General features: G+C 43.0%; 3 protein-coding genes across 8 annotated transcripts in view; 2 read left to right on the top strand and 1 right to left on the bottom strand.

Moving 5' to 3' along the window:
- The window catches only part of vipas39 (VPS33B interacting protein, apical-basolateral polarity regulator, spe-39 homolog), an 8,336-nt gene extending 3,540 nt beyond the window's left edge, over window positions 1–4,796 (top strand). The window contains 14 exon segments of the mRNA XM_084376800.1: window positions 1,156–1,220; window positions 1,317–1,373; window positions 1,471–1,563; window positions 1,656–1,689; window positions 1,803–1,905; window positions 2,556–2,583; window positions 2,705–2,778; window positions 2,923–2,998; window positions 3,339–3,473; window positions 3,684–3,725; window positions 3,825–4,001; window positions 4,087–4,176; window positions 4,292–4,396; window positions 4,476–4,796. Of these exon segments, the coding sequence (XP_084232926.1) occupies window positions 1,156–1,220; window positions 1,317–1,373; window positions 1,471–1,563; window positions 1,656–1,689; window positions 1,803–1,905; window positions 2,556–2,583; window positions 2,705–2,778; window positions 2,923–2,998; window positions 3,339–3,473; window positions 3,684–3,725; window positions 3,825–4,001; window positions 4,087–4,176; window positions 4,292–4,396; window positions 4,476–4,496 (1,100 nt within the window). The 3' untranslated portion in view covers window positions 4,497–4,796.
- A 3,758-nt stretch (window positions 4,797–8,554) lies between these two features.
- Window positions 8,555–18,526, top strand: LOC311271230 (putative G-protein coupled receptor 132). The gene is made up of 2 exons (XM_084376826.1): window positions 8,555–8,581; window positions 14,920–18,526. The coding sequence occupies exon 2, from the start codon at window positions 14,963–14,965 to the stop codon at window positions 16,046–16,048; it is 1,086 nt and encodes a 361-aa protein (XP_084232952.1). The 5' UTR covers window positions 8,555–8,581; window positions 14,920–14,962; the 3' UTR covers window positions 16,049–18,526.
- A 73-nt stretch (window positions 18,527–18,599) lies between these two features.
- The window catches only part of cdc42bpb (CDC42 binding protein kinase beta (DMPK-like)), a 32,975-nt gene continuing 31,594 nt past the window's right edge, over window positions 18,600–19,980 (bottom strand). For all 6 annotated transcript variants that reach the window (XM_084376738.1, XM_084376739.1, XM_084376740.1 and 3 more), the window contains 3 exons: window positions 19,773–19,881; window positions 19,598–19,659; window positions 18,600–19,321 (listed from right to left, as the gene is read on the bottom strand). In XM_084376738.1, the coding sequence (XP_084232864.1) occupies window positions 19,199–19,321; window positions 19,598–19,659; window positions 19,773–19,881 (294 nt within the window). In that variant the 3' untranslated portion in view covers window positions 18,600–19,198. The remainder of the gene's footprint in view (window positions 19,322–19,597; window positions 19,660–19,772; window positions 19,882–19,980) is intronic.

Raw genomic sequence — 19,980 nt, 5'->3', positions numbered from 1 at the left:
ATGATGGATGATGATGGATGATGATGATGATGATGGATGATGATGATGATGAAGATGATGGATGATGATGATGATGATGAAGATGATGGATGATGATGATGATGGATGATGATGATGGTGATGATGATGATGATGATGATGATGATGGATGATGATGATGATGATGGATGATGGTGATGATGATGATGATGATGGATGATGATGATGGATGATGATGGATGATGATGAAGATGATGATGAAGATGATGATGATGATGATGGATGATGATGGATGATGATGAAGATGATGGATGATGATGATGGTGATGGTGATGATGATGATGATGATGGATGATGATGATGGATGATGATGGATGATGATGAAGATGATGGATGATGATGATGGATGATGATGATGATGATGGATGATGATGATGGATGATGATGGATGATGATGATGATGAAGATGATGGATGATGATGATGATGGATGATGATGATGATGATGATGATGATGATGGATGATGATGATGATGAAGATGATGGATGATGATGGATGATGATGATGATGAAGATGATGATGATGAAGATGATGGATGATGATGATGATGATGATGATGAAGATGATGGATGATGATGATGGATGATATTGATGAAGATGATGGATGATGATGATGATGATGATGATGAAGATGATGGATGATGATAATGATGATGATGAAGATGATGGATGATGATGATGATGATGGATGATGATGATGATGATGATGGATGATGATGATGATGATGATAATGATGAAGATGATGGATGATGATGATGGATGATGATGATGATGATGGATGATGATGGATGATGATGGATGATGATGATGATGATGAAGATGATGGATGATGATGATGAAGATGATGATGAACATGATGATGATGATGAAGATGATGATGGAAGATGATGATGATGATGATGATGATGAAAATGATGATGATGATGATGAAAATGATGATGATGATGAAGATGATGGATGATGATGATGAAGATGATGATGATGATGATGATGGATGATGATGATGGATGATGATGAAGATGATGGATGATGATGATGGTGATGATGATGGATGATGATGATGATGATGGACGATGGTTGTGTTAAAGAGTGATGCTGATGTTTTTGGGTTTCAGCGCTCAGTGATTCGTCTGTCAGGCTCTACGCACCAGAACTCCGAAAACCAAAATCTGAATACAAGGTAAAAAAAAGACTGGTAATCTGATTACAATCCGTCAAATTGCTAATCTGATTTGTTTTGTGATGAACTGATGATGATGTCATATTGTGATGTCAGGATTATGTCAGTGATTGGTCGCCTGAGGAGACGGTCCAGAGAATGCAGCAGGGAAAGGTAACACACCTGTCTGTCTGTCCACCTGTCTGTCCACCGAAGTATTACAGTAGTATCAGTTTGTTATATCACAGTATTTGTACTGTGTGTGCTTCAGGCTGTGTCTCTGGAGAAGTTTCGGTCTCTTCAGGACAAACTGCTGCTGCTCGATTTCGCCGTCAGCGCACACGATGGAAACGTCATCACTGCTGTAACTTTATTAGTCTAATCCACAACAACACCATCTTTAAACTTTATTAACAACTTCAACAAAAACAACTGACACATATGTTTTCCTTTCAGGTCTTAATTTATCTAAAGAGAACTCTGAGCAAAGGTGAGCCTGCTGACCTGACATGGTCCTGGATCTGACCTGGTCCTGGATCTGGTCTCTATTGATCTGGTTCTGGATCAGTGATCTGTACTGACTGTTTGTGTTCTCCTGCTCAGAGGTTCTGTTCCGGGAGCTGGAGTCCAGACAGACGGCTCTGAGACATTTCATCCACTACCTGACTGAGACCAGAGACCAGCGGCTGCTGCTGGAGCTGCTCAGGTAACACCTGTACCTGCACTAGTACCTGTTTCTGTACCTTCCCTTGTACTTGGACTTGTACCTGTTCCTCTACCTTCCCTTGTGCCTGCACTAGTACCTATTCATGTACCTTCCCCTGTACCTGGACTATTACCTGGTCCTGTACCTTCCTTTGTATCTGCATTAGTACCTTCTCCCTTACCTGCTCCTGTACATGCTCCTGTACCAGGTCCTTTTTTCTGCACTAGTACCTGTTTCTGTACCTTCCCTTGTACCTGCACTAGTACCTGCTCCCTTACCTGTTCCTGTACCTGCTCCTCTACCTGCACCAGCACCTGTTCCTGTACCTTCCCTGTACCTGCTCCTCTGCCTGTACCTGTACCTGTGCCTACACCAGTACCTGTTCCTGTTCCTGTACCTGTACCTGTACCTGCACCAGTACCTGTACCTGAACCAGTACCTTTTCCTGTACCTGCTCATGTACCTGCTCCTCTGCCTGTACCTGTACCTGTACCTACACCAGTACCTGTTCCTGTTCCTGCACCTGTACCTATTCCTGCACCTGTACCTCTAACTGTATCTGTAACTTCCCCTGTATCTGTACCTGCACGTGTGTACACCAGGACACGCTTGATTTCATCTTATTTCTTTCTTCTTCTGGTCCTCCTCAGGTCTCTGGGCCGGTCGGAGGACATGGCGGTAAGTAGTACACGCTACTAACACACCAGCAGTACACAGTTGTAGTAAACAGCTGTAGTACCATTGGCGCACATCAAACTGACAGGAAGATGATATAATTTGTCTGTTTCCATGGTGATAGCTGCTACAGTATAAAGAACACCTGAGCATCGCTGATGAAAACAAGAGGCGGGACTTCCTGAAGAGCTGTGTCGGGTGAGTGACTCCTGCTGGCCACCTTATTTCATACCACAACAGACGTATACAAGAACTTCCTATAGTTTGATACAAATACTAAGTTTACTTTAGTCACACTCTTTGTTTGTTTGTTTATTTGTTTGTTTGTTTGTTTGTTTGCAGTCTTCAGTTTTCTGCAGAAGATTCAGCTCATGTTCAGGATCACTTCACCCTGCTGGAGAGACAGATCATCATCGAGGTCAGACTCTGTTCACTGTGGGAAGATTATTCATTTCATTTTCAATCTATTGTTTTATTCAGTCATTCTTTAAGATAGTGACAAGACAATGACGTCACTACCTCAAATGTCTGGATTCTTCCCAAAAACACAACTGACACCATCAGAACAACCATGTCTGCCTTTAAGAACGTTATTCAAGTTGACGATTCATCTCCTGTTTACACCCAGTTTAATTGCAGCTGGTTTCCAGCATTTCCTTAGTTTAACCCAAGTTTACATACTAAACCCAAGATTATATCAGTGGCTATCCCAGTTTAACTCCAGTTGAACCCTGTGTGTCTCTCTGTGTTGTCGCTAGGCAACAGACCGGCAGGCTGAGCGTGGAGGGAAGGTAGAAATCTTCCAGAAGTTTCCCAGAAGAGCTTCAATCCTCAACATGCCGCTGGTCACAACACTGTACTACTGCTGCTTCTACCACTACCCTGAGTCTGAGGTTAGTCTCAGTTTAACTAAACCAAACTAGACTGCACTACTGCTGCTTCTACCACCACCCTGAGTCTGAGGTTAGTCTCAGTTTAACTAAACCAAACTAGACTGCAATACTGCTGCTTCTACCACTACCCTGAGTCTGAGATAAACTAAACTAGATTAATCAAACTGGTTCAGCTGAACCGGATCAGTTGAGCATGTTTTCTGTCTGCAGGGAACCTACAGCAGTCCGTTGAACATCCGTCAGACCTTCAAGGTGAGAGCTGATGTTTTTCAGTTTCAACATATTAAACATTATGTTTGTTTTGTTAATTGTCAGCTGCTGACCTGCTGAACTGTTGACCTTTGACCTCAGATCTCAGAGAAGCAGTACTTTGTGACGGCGTTGGCGGCTCGGGCGAAGCTGAAAGCGTGGTTGGACGTGGACGCTCTGTTCACCAGTAGGAACTGGCTCGGCTTCACTAGGAAGAAATCACCACTCAGCTTCCAACGAGTCGTCGACATCCTGCAGAAAAACTCCGCTCCAACACAGGTGAGGGGGGTGTGGCCTGTGAGAGCACAACCAGTGGGGAAAAACAGGTTCAGTCAGAATGATAGCTGTGTTGTCTGATTGACAGGTGCTGCAGGACTACGTGGCGCTGGTCGATGACGCGGAGCTCAGGATCAGTTTGGCTCAGAAACATAGATGTCATGACATCGTCATCAACGTGAGACTCATTCATGTTTACATCAATAACTAGAATCTAAATAATCATCCAATCAGAATCATGCAGAGCTCATTTTTCCCTCATGTAATGACTGACGTGTCTCTGGACCAATCAGACGTACCGTGACCTGAAGGACAGGCAGCTGTTGCTGGGATACCGGGGGAAGGTGGAGAGAGGATCGGCGGAGGAGAGGAAGATCGACGAGCTGCTCAACAACCTGGTGAGGAGGAGGAGGAGGAGTCATCTTCTTCATCGCCATCATGTGACCTGACTGAACGTCTCTTCTTCTTCTATTTCAGCAAATCCGGTGGAAGAACTGAGCTTCAAAGTTTCATCCACGGACTTTTATCTTGAAAGTAAGAAGGCAGTTTCCTGTATGAGGAGATGAGCCTCTGTCACCATGACGACAGGAACTTCCTGTCAGCTCACACCGCCCACAGAGCACCCCTGGGGGGTGGAGCCTACATTATCGCTGAGTCATCGCTGAGTCATATCGCTGAGTCATCGTTGAGTCATCACTGAGTCATCGATGAGTCATCGTTGAGTCATCACTTCAACATTCCTCAGACTATTTTTTTTAACATAAAACGACTTAAAAATAAAAATATGATTTAAATATGTGAGTTACCTCTGAATCTTTACTGAGAGAGGAGGAGGTGATCAGGAGGAGGTGATCAGGAGATAAGCAGGTGACTCGGGTCGGGTCGGACCTCGGGCTTAATTTTTTCCGCTCAGTGAAGAAACATTTATTAATCATCGCTGCGGTTCCGTTCCGCCTCGGACGGAGACGTCCTCGCCACCTGGTCCAGGACGTCCTCGGTGTTGTACATCACAGACTGTGGTTCTGCCGGCCCACACCTGTGCACGGGATGCCCTGGTACTCCCCAGCAAACATTTTGACGTCTATTTGACGTCTAATCAACGTCGGTCAGGCAGGTCGATTCGACGTCTAGCAGAGGTGCTGAAATGAAAGTTTTTCTGACGTCGTTTTCATGACCGACGTCATTTCGACGGCTCTTATACGGCATCAATTCACGTCGTTTTGACGGCATATCAACCTTTGTCAAAATACACATGTAATGTATTGCATTTAAAAATATGTTTACCTAAATCGAGTTTCAACTAGTGCCTACATAACTGGCATTACCACATCCATACATTCTAGTACAAGCACAGCTCTTGTGCTGTAGCCTATAGTCTACATGTGCAATTCTCAATGCTCTAATCTGCAACTATTTAAATTAACTTATCAATTTCAGCAAAAAAATCCTTAAAATGCAAAGAGGTCAAAAAGTCCAATAGACAACACCAGCAAATTTCACATTTGCCAACTTAAAATATCACAGGAATGGTGAACCTGGTTAAAACTTTCATAGTAAATAAACTCAGCTGTGATAAAGTTAAAAATACTCGAATAATGTTCACCCATACTGTAAAATACAAGTAGTACATGGACAAATCTCAGGTAAAGAAAAAAAAGAAAGAAAAAAAAGACAGCATTCAGGACCAGATATATGTAACGAGTTATCTATATATTGAATAATTGAATAAAAAACGAACATGTTTATGGGAACAAATGTTTTATTGACTTTCTTTTTATTGCAGTCCTGTGGGGGTCTGCCCCTTGCCCCCGCTTCTTGGTGGGGCATGTTTAAGTTGGTTCTGAATCACACTCTCTATTTCTGCATCTGTGGCCTTTGGACTCCATCTCTTCACAGCAGCTGGAGAGAGGGCATAAGAAAAAAATAAACATTTTTACAGAGCGCCTATTCAGATGTTAAATGCACTTTATAGATGGCAAGAATAAATTGTTTTGGGAGTTGAAAGAGTAATGAAAGAACCACTTCTTAGAGCCACTCAGTAGCCTGAATCTGATGGTTCCTAATAAAGCCAGTAGGCATTAACAGTCTGTGCTATGGTAGCCCAGCTTAGCCCAGGACAGCCACATGCACATGAAGCCCATTCAGTAATTTCAATTATATCAATCTTAGTTTCTTACACTTGATGACATGGAACATCTGTGTGGCTTTAAAAGGCACAACACAGAGAGGCAACACTAAGCATAACTTCTCTTTCATGCAGGTGCCTGGCTGTTCACACAGGGAGCACAATAGCACATTAAAGGTTTTCTTTTAAAGGACAATTCCATTTCATTTCAAACATGTGCTACAGTTTCGGAATACATTTACTCTAAAGAATGAATTTGAAGATATTCCTCACTGTTGCTGCTGTTATGCATTAGCACCTCTGTCCAAGCATCATCACAACAGCATAAAACAGTGGCGGACGGCTCTGAGGCTGTATCCAAATATTCATATTCATTCAAGCCCCCCCATTCAAGTGTGTGTGTGTGTGTGTGTGTGTGTGTGTGTGTGTGTGTGTGCATCTCACCTGGTGTGCGTCTCACAATAAACCTGTGAAGTGAGGTAAATTGGACAAATAGTTATCAAAACAGGCCTATGCGAGGAACAGAGACACACAAATAGATTACTTTTATATGTAGAGAGATAGTGACATTGATTAACCTCTGAAGTCAATAAAAATGTAAAAATTTTAGTACGCCTAAAATAAAAAAAAACTGTAAGGATGAATAACTGCTTGTGGCTTCATCTGAGCATGTCAATGGCATTATGGGGCTGTAGCCACACTATCAGTGAACACTTGTTTCAAATTTGAAGAAGATGGCACAAAGTATGACCATTCTACACCTGCGCTGTGATTGACAGATAACCAGCCACACTGTCAGTCACGTCTCTACAATAAGCTGGCGCCCTCTGCCGTTGCGGTCGTGTAGCGACACCAGACAACTATCAGCATGTGTCAACGGTTAGACCCCGGTTATAAGACGATTTCTGGCCACATATCAATGTCCGTGGACCAGATAGTTTTCGGGAGCTGGTATGGTCCGTCCCGTTTTTGGTGTATGTCAAGCGACACCTATAGGCCTGGCATATGAACTACAGCGTGTTCGGTTGATCCGTCTAGATGCAAATATTCTTGAAACAATGCCGAGGAAGACGGAGAAAAAATAACGTTTTCGCCCGTCTGGACGGCCCCTTAAAGTGTTTTGGTTCTGTAACGATGCTAAACCGATAGTTGCACAGATGTTCGGCTCGGTTTAGCATCGAGCACCTCACGTAGCCTGTGAGCTAACTCAGGGCTAGTTTCACACGGCAGCTAACTCGGCTGCTAGCCGCCGCTCGGTTACGAATAAAAGCAAAAAAAACAGCTATCTGTAACAATACACGATGCAGCAACACAATCAAAACTCTAACATGCAACTGACAAACGTATAATGTCTTACCAAACACGGTTTCATTTTAAATTACAGTACTTTTAGTAACTCACCTTTCACAGGTGTCTGTGTCTCCTCCCCGTCAACTGACACGGCAAAGTTCTTCTTGCGCATGCGTAGGAAACCACTAGGTGCGCTGACTACGCGAGGAAAAATAGTTCCTAGATGGATGCTAGAATCACAAACATTTCAGCCCACATTGCCAATATGATACTACATTATTTTCTTAAATTCACGAACATATTTCCATTATTTCGAATAGTTTTTAACATTCGTGCGTTGATAGGTCGTTGAAACAACGTCTAAATGACGTTGGTCATTTCAGCCCCTCAGATAGACGTCAAATCAACCTGCCTGCCCGACGTTAATCAGACGTCCCGACATGATTGGATATCTGCATCTCGACACAGCAGTAGAGGAAATCATTCTTGACAGTGTTGTTTCAGTTAAATATGTTTTCTTTGAGATCGTATTCCCCCTAATGTTCACATGTCGAAAAAAAGTCGAATTAAAGTCACGTCGTGACGCGACGTCGATTGGACGTCTTCACCTAGACGCAGGTCGAGAAAGCGTTTTCTGGCAGTGTTTATTCAGTTAAACCGCTCTAAAATGCATATTTAATTAGGTCATATTTGCCATGATATTATTTTATGATGTTGAAAAACAGTCGAATTAAAGTCACGACGTGACGCGACGTTGACTGGACGTCTTCATCTAGACGCAGGTCGAGAAAATGTTTGCTGGGTCAGTCAGAGTTACATCGGGTCCGGCCTTTAAAAGCCGCGGGGGGGGGGGGTGATGGAGTCGCCGCTGCAGTAACAGCTGGTGGTCACAAGATGGCGGACGTTCCTCTTGTGTTGATTAACGCTGTTGATGACGTCACTCAGGATCAGATCGGATCCATGTATTGATGTATTGATCTTCATCCTGTCGTCATCTTGTTGTTTTTGTGTCTGAATCATTTCATATTTCATCACTGATGAATAAATGATGATGACGTCATAAATTAATGATGCTCCTCCCGCGGGCTGTGGCGTCACGTGACCCGCGGCTCCCTTCATTCAGTGTCAGAGCGCACGAGGAGATACACGGACGATGCGCGAGACCGCGGTGAGTTTTTACTTTTATTGTTAATAACAGATGACGTCATTCTGTAACATTAATCAATACTGCTGTGAAACTTCATGACCTTTCACACCATCCTAGTATTCTGATCATATTAGTACTGTGACTGTACTTTGTGGTACTAAAACACACATGTAGTATTACAGTAGTACTTGTACTCACGTCAATATTATTGATCAATAAACAACAATAATCAGATAATACACGTCATAAGATATCCTGATCAATGAACTAATTTATCAATCCTTCATAGATCATGACGTCATTAATAATAACTATGAGGTCAGCAGGAGTCAGAACAGTAAATAATACAATATATTTATCTAAACAACAAAACTTCAATATTACTATTACACATATACTGTAAATATACTCAGAGTAGAGTAGTAATACATGAGTCATTCCACGAGAATGGTTCAAATTGGACTTTGACATTTTCATATTTTTTACTAAAATGTATCATTTGTGTGTTTACCCCACAGCATTAAGGACATTTTTAACTATCAGAAAAACATATTTTCCCATCTCAGGCATTAGCTCTCTATCATTATTGGTCATTATTTCAAGATCTGGGCAATGTTATTCTTCAACCCCGTTATGTACAAAATGGAAGCTCTCTGAATATGATCATAAAATGCATTTCTAAAGAAATCAATATTTTCATATTAATTAGATGTCCCCCACACTAATTCACTAATTGTAAATACAACAATTATATAAAACCTCACTTTTTTGCTATACTAATGCCTGAAATGTCCCTTTTCGTGAAAGGGCTCTTGTCATTTTTCATCAAAAGTGTAGTTTAACTGAAGAATCTTCACCAAAATCAATAAGCTTGTGATAGCTCTCAACATTTTAGACAGATGTCAACAAAAATTAAATTACTTTTTAATGCATTTTTTTTAAATAATGTATGAAAATGTAGGTGTGACGGGGTTGAGACTAGGGTCACGGGGTTGAAGATGGTAACGGGGTTGAAGGGACAAATACAGCTTTTTTTTTTTTACTCTCAAATTCACTGTATAGGATTTTCTATGAACATTGTATTTCATTGTGGGTTAGGGTTAGGAGGTAGAGAATGAGAAGCTGTAAATTCACAGGTGAGGTTAAATAATGATGGATATGTTGGTCATGAGATTCAGCATTGTGACAAATGTTAGTGTGGTGATCTGAATAACAACGCTTCACCCAAATGGCTTTGAAATCAGAGCTTTATATCAAGACTGGTGTTCTAAGAGGCCCTCATCATGTATTACTAGCTTGTTTGTTCGATCAGCTCTACATTACATGAAATTATGATTGCAAATGCAAAAAAACATTAAAATTCAGGAGTGCTGCCTTGGAGCACTTTAATGTCCCACCAATGTCAAAATCAAACCTACTCTCTTGACAAGGACAACATGTAAATTGCAGTTGAACTGAGTTTTATTAAGCCAAATTAAAAACAATGGCAACTACAACAACATATAATCTATCAAAACATTGTAAACGGAATAGCTCAAATGTTAACATAATGTGGAGTCTGTGTGTGTGTGTGTGTGTGTGTGTGTGTGTGTGTGTGTGTGTATGTGGGTAGTGTGTGTGTGCATTTGTGTGAGACCACCTTAACCGAGACCAAGACACTACCAAGACCAGAGAGTATCAAGACCAAGACAAGACCAAGACCGAGACCAAGACAGACCAAGACTAGTTCAGCTCAAGACGGAGACCGAGACGGAGACCGAGACAAAAAAACAAACTTTTTTTCTTGCCATTTTGCATGAGTTGTAGAACATAAGCGCCACACTGGGTTCAGCTGCTTAGTATAAATATGAGATTGCATTATTTCAACTACAGGCACAATAATACATAGACAGTGCATGTCTTGCGTGTGAACTCACTATAAATGTTTTCATCAATTGGCTGAAATCAAATATGTGTAGCAATTGCATGACCGCTATTTCTACACTATTTGAGGATTGACTCTTGAGTGCTGTTAAGGACTGACATGACTATAGTCCCAAAGTCATCTAACAAAATAACAAGCCTCCAACACCACCCTGCACCTCAAAAAAAAGTCTAATGAATGGGAAATATGTTACTGATTTAAATTGTACTTAATTTGTAGTAATTATCAACTTGAAATTGCATTATTTCCCATTATAGTAGCCAAATTACACTGTATAATATCAGCATCACTGAAATGGCATAGGCCTAATGGTTAATCAATCACAACGATATGCAAATATTATTCAAAGGCCAATGATGCCATATATTTATTCAAACAAGGCCATTATAAGCACAATACTGTAATTAAATACATAGACACACACGCACGACTGACCAATTCGCCGACATCTTGGTCGCATTCAGACTGCAGGCGAATCTGATTCAAATCAGATTTCTTCTCAAATCAGATTTTTAGGGCCGACTGTTCACACTGTTTTTAGCAAGTGTCCAAATTGGATTTGGCTCCGTTCAGACTGGGCCACATTTATTGACCGATCTGACAGGTGGCTGTAGCAATGACGTTGGAGCGGAGGCGTCAAAGTGGCGTCACGCACAGTCAAAACTGATCTGAGTGTTTGGAGCTGTTCAGACTGAGACGCATCTGTCCAAATGAGATTTGAAACTACCTCCCGGAGGTGGTTTCGATCTGGTTTGCAAAAATCAGATTTCATGCGATTTGTGACTGTTCAGACTTCACAAGAGCCATCCGGTTCCAATCTGGATGGGCTAAAAATCAGATTTTGGCTGGCAGTCTGAACGCGGCCAAAGTGGCATCACAGACAGTCAAAACCGATCTGAGTGTTTGGAGCTGTTCAGACTGAGACGCATCCGTCCAAATGAGATTTGAAACTACACAAAATGCATGTGATTGGTACCACTTGAAGGGGGCGTATAATGATATGTAAAAAAAAACTCTGCCTGCCTGGATATTATAGGTTACAAATCCCTTCGAGACCGCTCAGCCAGTCCGAGACATTGCGAGACCAAGAGACCCGAGACCGAGACAAGACCGAGACCAAAGACTGTCGAGGCCGTGACAAGACCAAGACCACAAAAAAGTGGTCTCGAGACCGGTCTCACATAGATTACATTCAGCATGCATGTGGTAAAAGAATGTTTATCAAATATTATAATAATTCATTTAAATAATTGGATAACTTAACAACCAAAGTCCTAAAATCACAACCCCGTTACAATCAAACACGTAACAGGGTTGAGTGTGACGGGGTTGTGATTTTTGCACAAAATGGCCGCCGCTGTACATAGTGAATACCAGAGAGAGAGCACATGGCATGCATGAGATTCAGAATTAGCATGTATATTTGAAATAAAAAAAACTTTTTTCATACGTAATAGTTTTCTCACTTTTTTTCATGTGACGGTGTTGAGTCATTGAGTTTGACGACCACAATATCACAAGATAAATGACCAAAACAAAGTAAAAGAAGGGAGCCACATGCCTGTCTTTGGTGTCCTGTTGTCCAAAAGACTTGAGTGATGTCACTTACTGGTGTACATGCTCATATGGATCATAGCATTGATTTTATTGGGGGAGAATCATTTGTGTAACGGGGTTGAGGGGTTACTCAGGTACAGAACTAAATAATGTGATTTTAATGAATAATTATCAATTAATTTTGAAAAAAAATATCACCAACAAATAAGCACAGATAGATGTTTAGGTTTATATCAAAATGTATGGACTTTTTTATAGTTTTATTTGGTATATTCTAAGTATACTTTCATTGAAGGCCATGAGGGACATGAGAAAATAGGTGGTGTCAACAAAAAAAAACAATACAATTTCTCATAAAAAGATAAAATGTATTAATGTTTTTTACACTGTATTAAAGGAGACATTTCAATGTATATGTAAAGTTGTTAAAATATAGATTTTTGTGACCCAGTAGATAAAATATACCTAAAGAGGAGACGGGGACTCAAAATGCACCATTTTCATGGAATGACTCACATGCAGTATAATATCGGTGGAACTACAGGTTGAACTATTAATGCAGTAATACTTCAACATTAGAATCATTTTACTCACAGTACTGCAGTTACTACTCACAGTACTGCTGTAAAATATTCACAGTACTGCTTATAGTACTTATAGTTTATATAAACAGTAATAATCAGTCTCACATGTACACGATAAAGTATAAAGACTATCATGATAAAAACTGAATCTTTTCTATTGTAGTATCTTTATATTACTGTAGTACTTGTATTATACTGTAGTACTTGTTTAAGCTCTCTTCCTACTTCCTGTCTTCTCTATAGAGAATAAAACAATAAATATTAAAACGCACTGAATGAATGAATGGATGGATGAATGATAGATGATGGATGGATGGATGATGGATGATGGATGGATGGATGGATGAATGATGAATGGATGGATGGATGGATGGATGGATGGATGATGGATGATGGATGATAGATGATGGATGGATGGATGATGGATGATGGATGGATGAATGATGAATGGATGGATGGATGGGTGGATGATGAATGATAGATGATGGATGGATGGATGATGGATGATGGATGGATGAATGATGAATGGATGGATGGATGGATGGATGATGGATGATGGATGATGGATGATGGATGGATGGATGGATGAATGGATGATGGATGATGGATGATGGATGGATGGATGATGGATGATGGATGGATGAATGATGAATGGATGGATGGATGGGTGGATGATGAATGATAGATGATGGATGGATGGATGATGGATGATGGATGGATGAATGATGAATGGATGGATGGATGGATGGATGGATGATGGATGATGGATGATGGATGGATGGATGGATGAATGGATGATGGATGATGGATGGATGGATGGATGAATGATGAATGGATGGATGGATGGATGGATGATGGATGGATGATGGATGATGGATGGATGATGGATGATGGATGGATTGGCCTCATGTGAACTGATCAGTGATCAATAGAGTTGAACTGGATCAGTTTGTTATGTTTCCTTCGTCATTCATTATAATTCATGTTTCAGTGAACGAGGTCAGTGATCAATAATTAACGCTCTGCCCCGCCCAACTCTGACATCCAGAGCACCTGATTGGACAACTGACATCACAACATGAATTGTAAACAGCCAATCAGTGCGCAGCGTTGATTTCCAGTAGAAACAGAAGAGAAACAAAGAAAACAGAGAGCATGGTGGGAGTTTACACTCAAAGGCTGGCGTGTGTGTGTGTGTGTGTGTGTGTCTGGGGGGGGGTCACCTCCTCCTCCTCCTCCTCCTCCCCATGATCACCTCCTTGAGCTTCATCTGATATAAGCGTGTCGCTGTCGTCCCCGACAACATCACATCTGACCAATCATGTCTGTGCACAGAGACGTTATCTTGTAAGACGTGTGAAGGCTGTTAGCGGCGCTCAGCTGGTCTCATGTAGACGCCTCGTCCTCTCTGCTGCGTGTCCCCACACCACGTCCTGCCACCTCTCTGAGCTGTCCTATAGAAACACACACACACCGATCAGCCACAACATGAAACCACTGACAGGTGACATGAATATCATTGATCATCTCATCACAATGTGATGTTCTGCTGGGAAACCTTGGGTGCTGCCATTCTGTGATACACACACACACACACACACACACACACACACACACACACACACACAGACACACACACACACACACACACACACAGACACACAGACACACACACACACATAAAAACCCAAACCTTGTTTTTGTGGGTCCGACCAAACAGAAGGAAACTGATCAGACGTGTGGAAGAAAGTTTATTTGTGCTGATCAGAGTCAGAAATGTTTCCTGCTGACTCGACCTGCAGATACGTGGTTTCCATCAGACGGTCGGTTTCACACTGTGATAACTTGACACACATAAAACCCCCAAAAGATTTCTAAAAGACTTCATTATTGTGGGGATTTCCTGTTGTGTGTCAGACAGGAAACAGAGTCGCAGTCACACTGATCAGACGCAGAATGAAGACGTGATGTTCTCCAACGAAACCTCAAAGTGAGATTTGAGTCAAATTCACAGCAGAATAAGTGTTTGAAGATTCCCGTCAGACGTGATGCTTTGTGTTCTCTCCTGACCACAGGCAGCCACGTAAAGACGGTAACAAAGGGAGGAAAATGTAGCAGCGACAAAGAAAGACGACAACACAGAGACAATAAACTGATGAGGAGGAGACGATCACGTCCTCAGCAGAATTAAACATGATGTTTATCACAGACCGTCCGAGGAACCTTTTGGTCGTTCGTTCTGTCATTTCTAGTTTTGATTCTTGTTCATTTCTTTCTTTCTTTGTCTTTTGCAGACAAACTGATCTTCAATCCGATTGGCCGTCTCTGTCTGACATCATGCACGAGGTGCCGCCGACAGAGAGCTTCACTCTGATGATCAACACGAGTTTGATGCTGTGTGAGCCACCGTATGATGAGGGCCGCCTGCCGCTGGTGCTACTGTACAGCACGGTGCTGGCTGTGGGTCTTCCTGCTAACCTGCTGACCGTCTACCTCACCTGGCTGCAGGTGCGCAGGAAGAACGTGCTGGGCGTTTACCTGTTGAGCCTGTCGCTGTGTGACCTCACCTACCTGGGCACTCTGCCACTGTGGGCGTACTACGTCAGCGCAGGTCACTGGTGGCCGTGGAGCTCGGCCGCCTGCAAGCTAACAGGCTACATCTTCTTCAACAACATGTACATCAGCATCTTCCTGCTGTGCTGCATCTCCTGCGACCGCTTTGTCGCCGTTGTCTACAGCGTGGAGTCCCGCGGCATCCGCCGGCAGCGCTTCGCCTTCTTCATCTCTGTCGCCATCATGCTGCTGGTTGCTGTTGGCCATATCCCCGTCTTCACCATGAGGGAAGGCAATGCCGCCGAGGGCGACCACCGCTGCTTCGAGCCAAGTCAGAGCAGCCCCACGGTGACGGGCTTCAACTATGCCCGCTTTGTGGTCGGCTTCCTGATCCCGCTGCTGGTGCTGGTGGTGACAAACCGCAGCATCCTGGCCAACGTGCAGCGCAGCACGGGGCTGCGGCGGGAGCAGAAAGAGCGTGTCCGCTGGCTTGCGGTGGCAGTGGTGGTGCTGTTCCTGGTGTGCTTTGCCCCATATCACGTCATCCTGCTGGTCCGAGCTGTCATCTTCCACTTCCCCCGACTGGAAGACGGCACCTGTCTGTTCGAGAGGACCATGTACACGCCGTACACCATCTCCCTCGGCCTGTCCACTGTCAACAGCGCTGTCAACCCTATCCTCTACGTCCTGTCCAGTGACAACATCCGCAAAGAGCTGAGCCGGGGCCTCGCTCAGATCTGTGACCGAGCACACCTGAGACCACGATCTGACAGCAGCCAGAACAAGATCCAGCCCACCAAGAACTCAACAGAGCTGATGGCAGTGACGGAGACTGAGAGACACCAGGGAGGAAAACCACCAGGAACCTGACGGACTGGCCTGACTGGATTCTGTCAGACCATACTGGTCCCTGCTGGTCCCTTCTGGACTCTTGCAGACCCTGCTGGAGCCTGCTGGTCCCTTCTGGGCTCCTCAAACCAGCTCTTCCTGATGATTTATTAGTTCTTGGTGGATCTGAACATGTGCAGTTTGTCCTGCAAGGGGGGCTGTGGTGTTCATGGAGTCATTAAAATCTGAAGGTTGATCCTCTGGAGAGCAGGACTGATCAGGAACTTTACTGATGATCTGGACTGAAGTGGTCTGTGGACTAAAGTCACAGATGGATGAACATTTCAAAACATTTTATAAATAAAGTTTCTACAAATTCAAACTGAGTTTAGTTTGAACGTTAAAGAACAAACTGAAGCTTTTTGTTGTTTAATAAACAGACTCATGTGATATGATCAATAATAAACAGACTCATGTGATATGATCAATAATAAACAGACTCATGTGATATGATCAATAATAAAACTACGGACGAACAGAGGACAGGCAGAGAAGATTTGGCAGGTTTTTCATGGGGACATGGTATAATGGTATGATGGTATGATGGTACGGTGGTACGGTGGTGTGGTGGTATGATGGTGTGATGGTACTATGGTATGATGGTACGGTGGTACGACGGTGTGGTGGTGTGGTGGTATAATGGTGTGATGGCATGATGGTACGGTCCGTCAGGGTTTGGTTTGGTCCCACATACTGAGCTCTGCTGCTCATCCCACAAATGCATGTTTCCTACAAATGTGACACCATTTAAGAGGGAAATGAACAGGCTTTCCAACGGTATAAGATTTATTGCCAAAAAGCATCGTTACAACAAAGAAATCATCTACCAAACACTAATCTCCTTACTGTTTGTGCTGTTTATTTTTATTATCATGAATCTGTTGCTTATTAAACAACCATTTGGTGATTACATGATAGAAAACCGTCCATAAATGTTTGTTTAAATGTTTTGTACAAAAAGATTCAGACAGTTTATTGGTCATTATTAATTCATTAATTATTAACAGGAGATACATCTGATCAGTGATCGATTACTAATAAAGCTGCTTGTTGAGCTCATTTCTCATCTCAGGTGAGTCACAGAAAGTGGAACTCTGCTCTGCCGAAGTGTGTGTGTGTGTGTGCGTGTGGTTGGATAACGCTCTGCCGAAGTGTGTGCTCACAGGAAGTTTGTAACAGATGGCAGTTGCAGAAGTTTCCCAACAGGCTGAAGAGATGAAGAAACACTGAATCAAGCTGGAGCCTCGTTTCTTAAACTGTTGAGATTTAAACTTGAACCTGGTGTGAAGATCAACCTGTGATCTATAAAGCTCAGATCAACTGTAACTGACAGATCCGGTCTGTGATGATGTGAAGCAGGGGTGGGAAAAAAATCGATTCACATAAGAATCGCGATTCTAATCATCCACGATTCTGAATCGATTCATTAACTTCAAAAATCGATTAAAAAAAAACCAATAATAATTTTTTTCTAATTTTGAAAAATCAAAACACCAATTTGTGTTATTTGTGTACAGTTTATTTTTGTAACTTCTGGGAGAAAAGGCAGCTGGCCTAAGCTTTTATTTAGGCAATTTTATTTATGCAAGTTATTTCTTGTACAGTAAGTTTTTTTGTTTAGCATGAATAAATGTTACCTTTTTTTAATGTTTGCCTTTGTGTGATTACATCATTGGAATCAGTTTGTTTAAAAATCACATCATCTTATACAAACTGTGTTGTTTTGATGCCATAATTTGCCCTAACACACTAACACTGTATCAATTATTGAACCGAGAATCGTTTGAATCGAATCGTGACACCAAAAGATTCACACCCCTAATGTGAAGAGGCAGACGACACTTTGATCAGAAACAGCGACGAGACTGAAGACAAGACAACGTGATCAATAAACACTGAGTGTGTCGCTGCTGCATGTTGTTAATAAAGCTCATTCAAAGTCTCCTGTCAGTCTGAACTGAGGTCAAACTGAAGCTGTCCGACACGTTAAAACTCTCCTCAGTGTCCTGACGACAGACACACCTGAGCTCTGGCCTCAGAGGTCAGAGGTCATCAGACAGTTCAGCTGCTCTCAGACTGAAAACAGAAAAATGTTTTTCATCAGCAGCTTGCTTTGATTCGTGCTGTTCTGCTCTGATTGGCTGTGCTGTCTCTTTGCTCTCATGCAGACACCGATTGGCCGACACCCAGTGTGTAAACAAGAGATAGGCCACGCCCCCTCATTAACCATGAATGAACCTGGCAGACAGAACAGAGTGGAATAAATGATTGATGAGGAACCTGATGACCTGAAATCTGCTCTGAGCAAAATCTGACAAAAACAAGAGTCACGTCTGACATCACTGATGATGTCACGTGTTTATTCTAACGTTTACACTGATAAATATAAATAAAAACATCTGGAACAAACGGTTTTCTCTCAATGTTTCAATGATTGTTACGTAGCTGATGTAAACATACACGTGACCTGTCGGACACAAAAACACACACACACACACACACACACACACACACACACACACACACAGGTGGGTTGTGTTCAGGTTGTTTTATTGAGTTTGTGTCTCGTCTCGTCGTTACAAAGATTGTTTAACTGTGATTCTGACAAACAAAGCAGTAGTGTTCAGGTGTGCCCCCCCTCCCCCCCCACCCCCCACCTGAGCGGTCAGAGGGCGGGGTCAGTGGGCGGGGTCAGTGGGCGGGGGTGCAACAGGAAAGATCATCACTGACACAAATCAAAGATTATTTTTCTCCTACGACAACAACAACATGATGATGTGCAACTTTAACAAAATTAATTCATACAGTGTTTTCTCATCAGAGTGAGACCTCTCATCTGTTAGCCACAGTTAGCTCAGAGGCTAACAGCCCACTAAAGCTCAACAGGAAGTTATTCAGAAAGAAGAAGGTGATTGGTCCCACAGAGCCAATCACACTAAGGTCAAAGGTCAAACACAGCAGCCGTCAGCAGGGGGCGGGGTTAAAACCAGGGGCGGGGCTTCCCAGCAGGTAAAATCCAACAAGTGTAAAAGCAGCAGGAAGCTCAGACTTGCCCCGCCACAATAAAATCATCAAGTCAAATTGAAACTGTCTGCAGCCTGATTGGTTCATTCAGCCCAGGGGGGCGGGGCCTCAGGGCTCCATGTCGAGACTGTCCAGAGTCAGCTGACTGCGGTGGGGCGAGTTGGGACTGGGGGGGCTGCTGGGGTTAGAGCTGTTGGAGGGGGTCGAGTGTTTGGTCGAGTCCGAGTCCGGCTGGGCGAGAGACAGAGACAGAGAGAGAGAGAGACACAGAAAGACAGAGAGGGACAGAAAGAGAGACAGAGAGAGAGAGACAGGTCAACTTTTTGTATTCCAGTTAGATATTACCAGATTCAGTTTACAGTGATGGACAGAGACAGGTGTGGACGGATGGACCTGACCCGGCTCATCAACTGAGACCTTCATTCACAAACCACTCATCTGATCTGTAGTGATTATACACACACTGATCATCTGTATTGATCATAGTGATGTGTGTGCGTGTGTTACCTCTCGGTCCAAGTCCTGGTCTGGTTCAGAGACGCCACGAGATGTAGCTCCTCCCCCAAAATCTGAACCAATTAGAACACAGATTACAGATGACATCACAGAGCAGCACAGTGTGTCCCAGATACAAAGTACACTCTAATACTGTGTGTGTGTGTGTGTGTGTGTGTGTGTGTACCTGAGGCTGTGCGGGTGATGTGTGTCTTGCTCCTCTGTTGCCGGGAGATACTGGACAGTGGTCGGGGCTTCTCTTTAATGGAGTCCTCCTGAGAGGAAGGCATCACACTCTGCACGCACACACACACACACACACACACACACACACACACACACACACACACACACACTCAGTATTAGGTGTAACACGTGGGTGTTCAGCGCCCTCT

This window comes from Pagrus pagrus, assembly GCF_965226575.1.
Source record: "Pagrus pagrus genome assembly, chromosome: 16".
NCBI classification, from domain to species: domain Eukaryota; kingdom Metazoa; phylum Chordata; class Actinopteri; order Spariformes; family Sparidae; genus Pagrus; species Pagrus pagrus.
The sequence above is the reverse complement of the archived record's forward strand: the minus strand, read 5'-3'. Positions and strand labels throughout refer to the sequence as shown.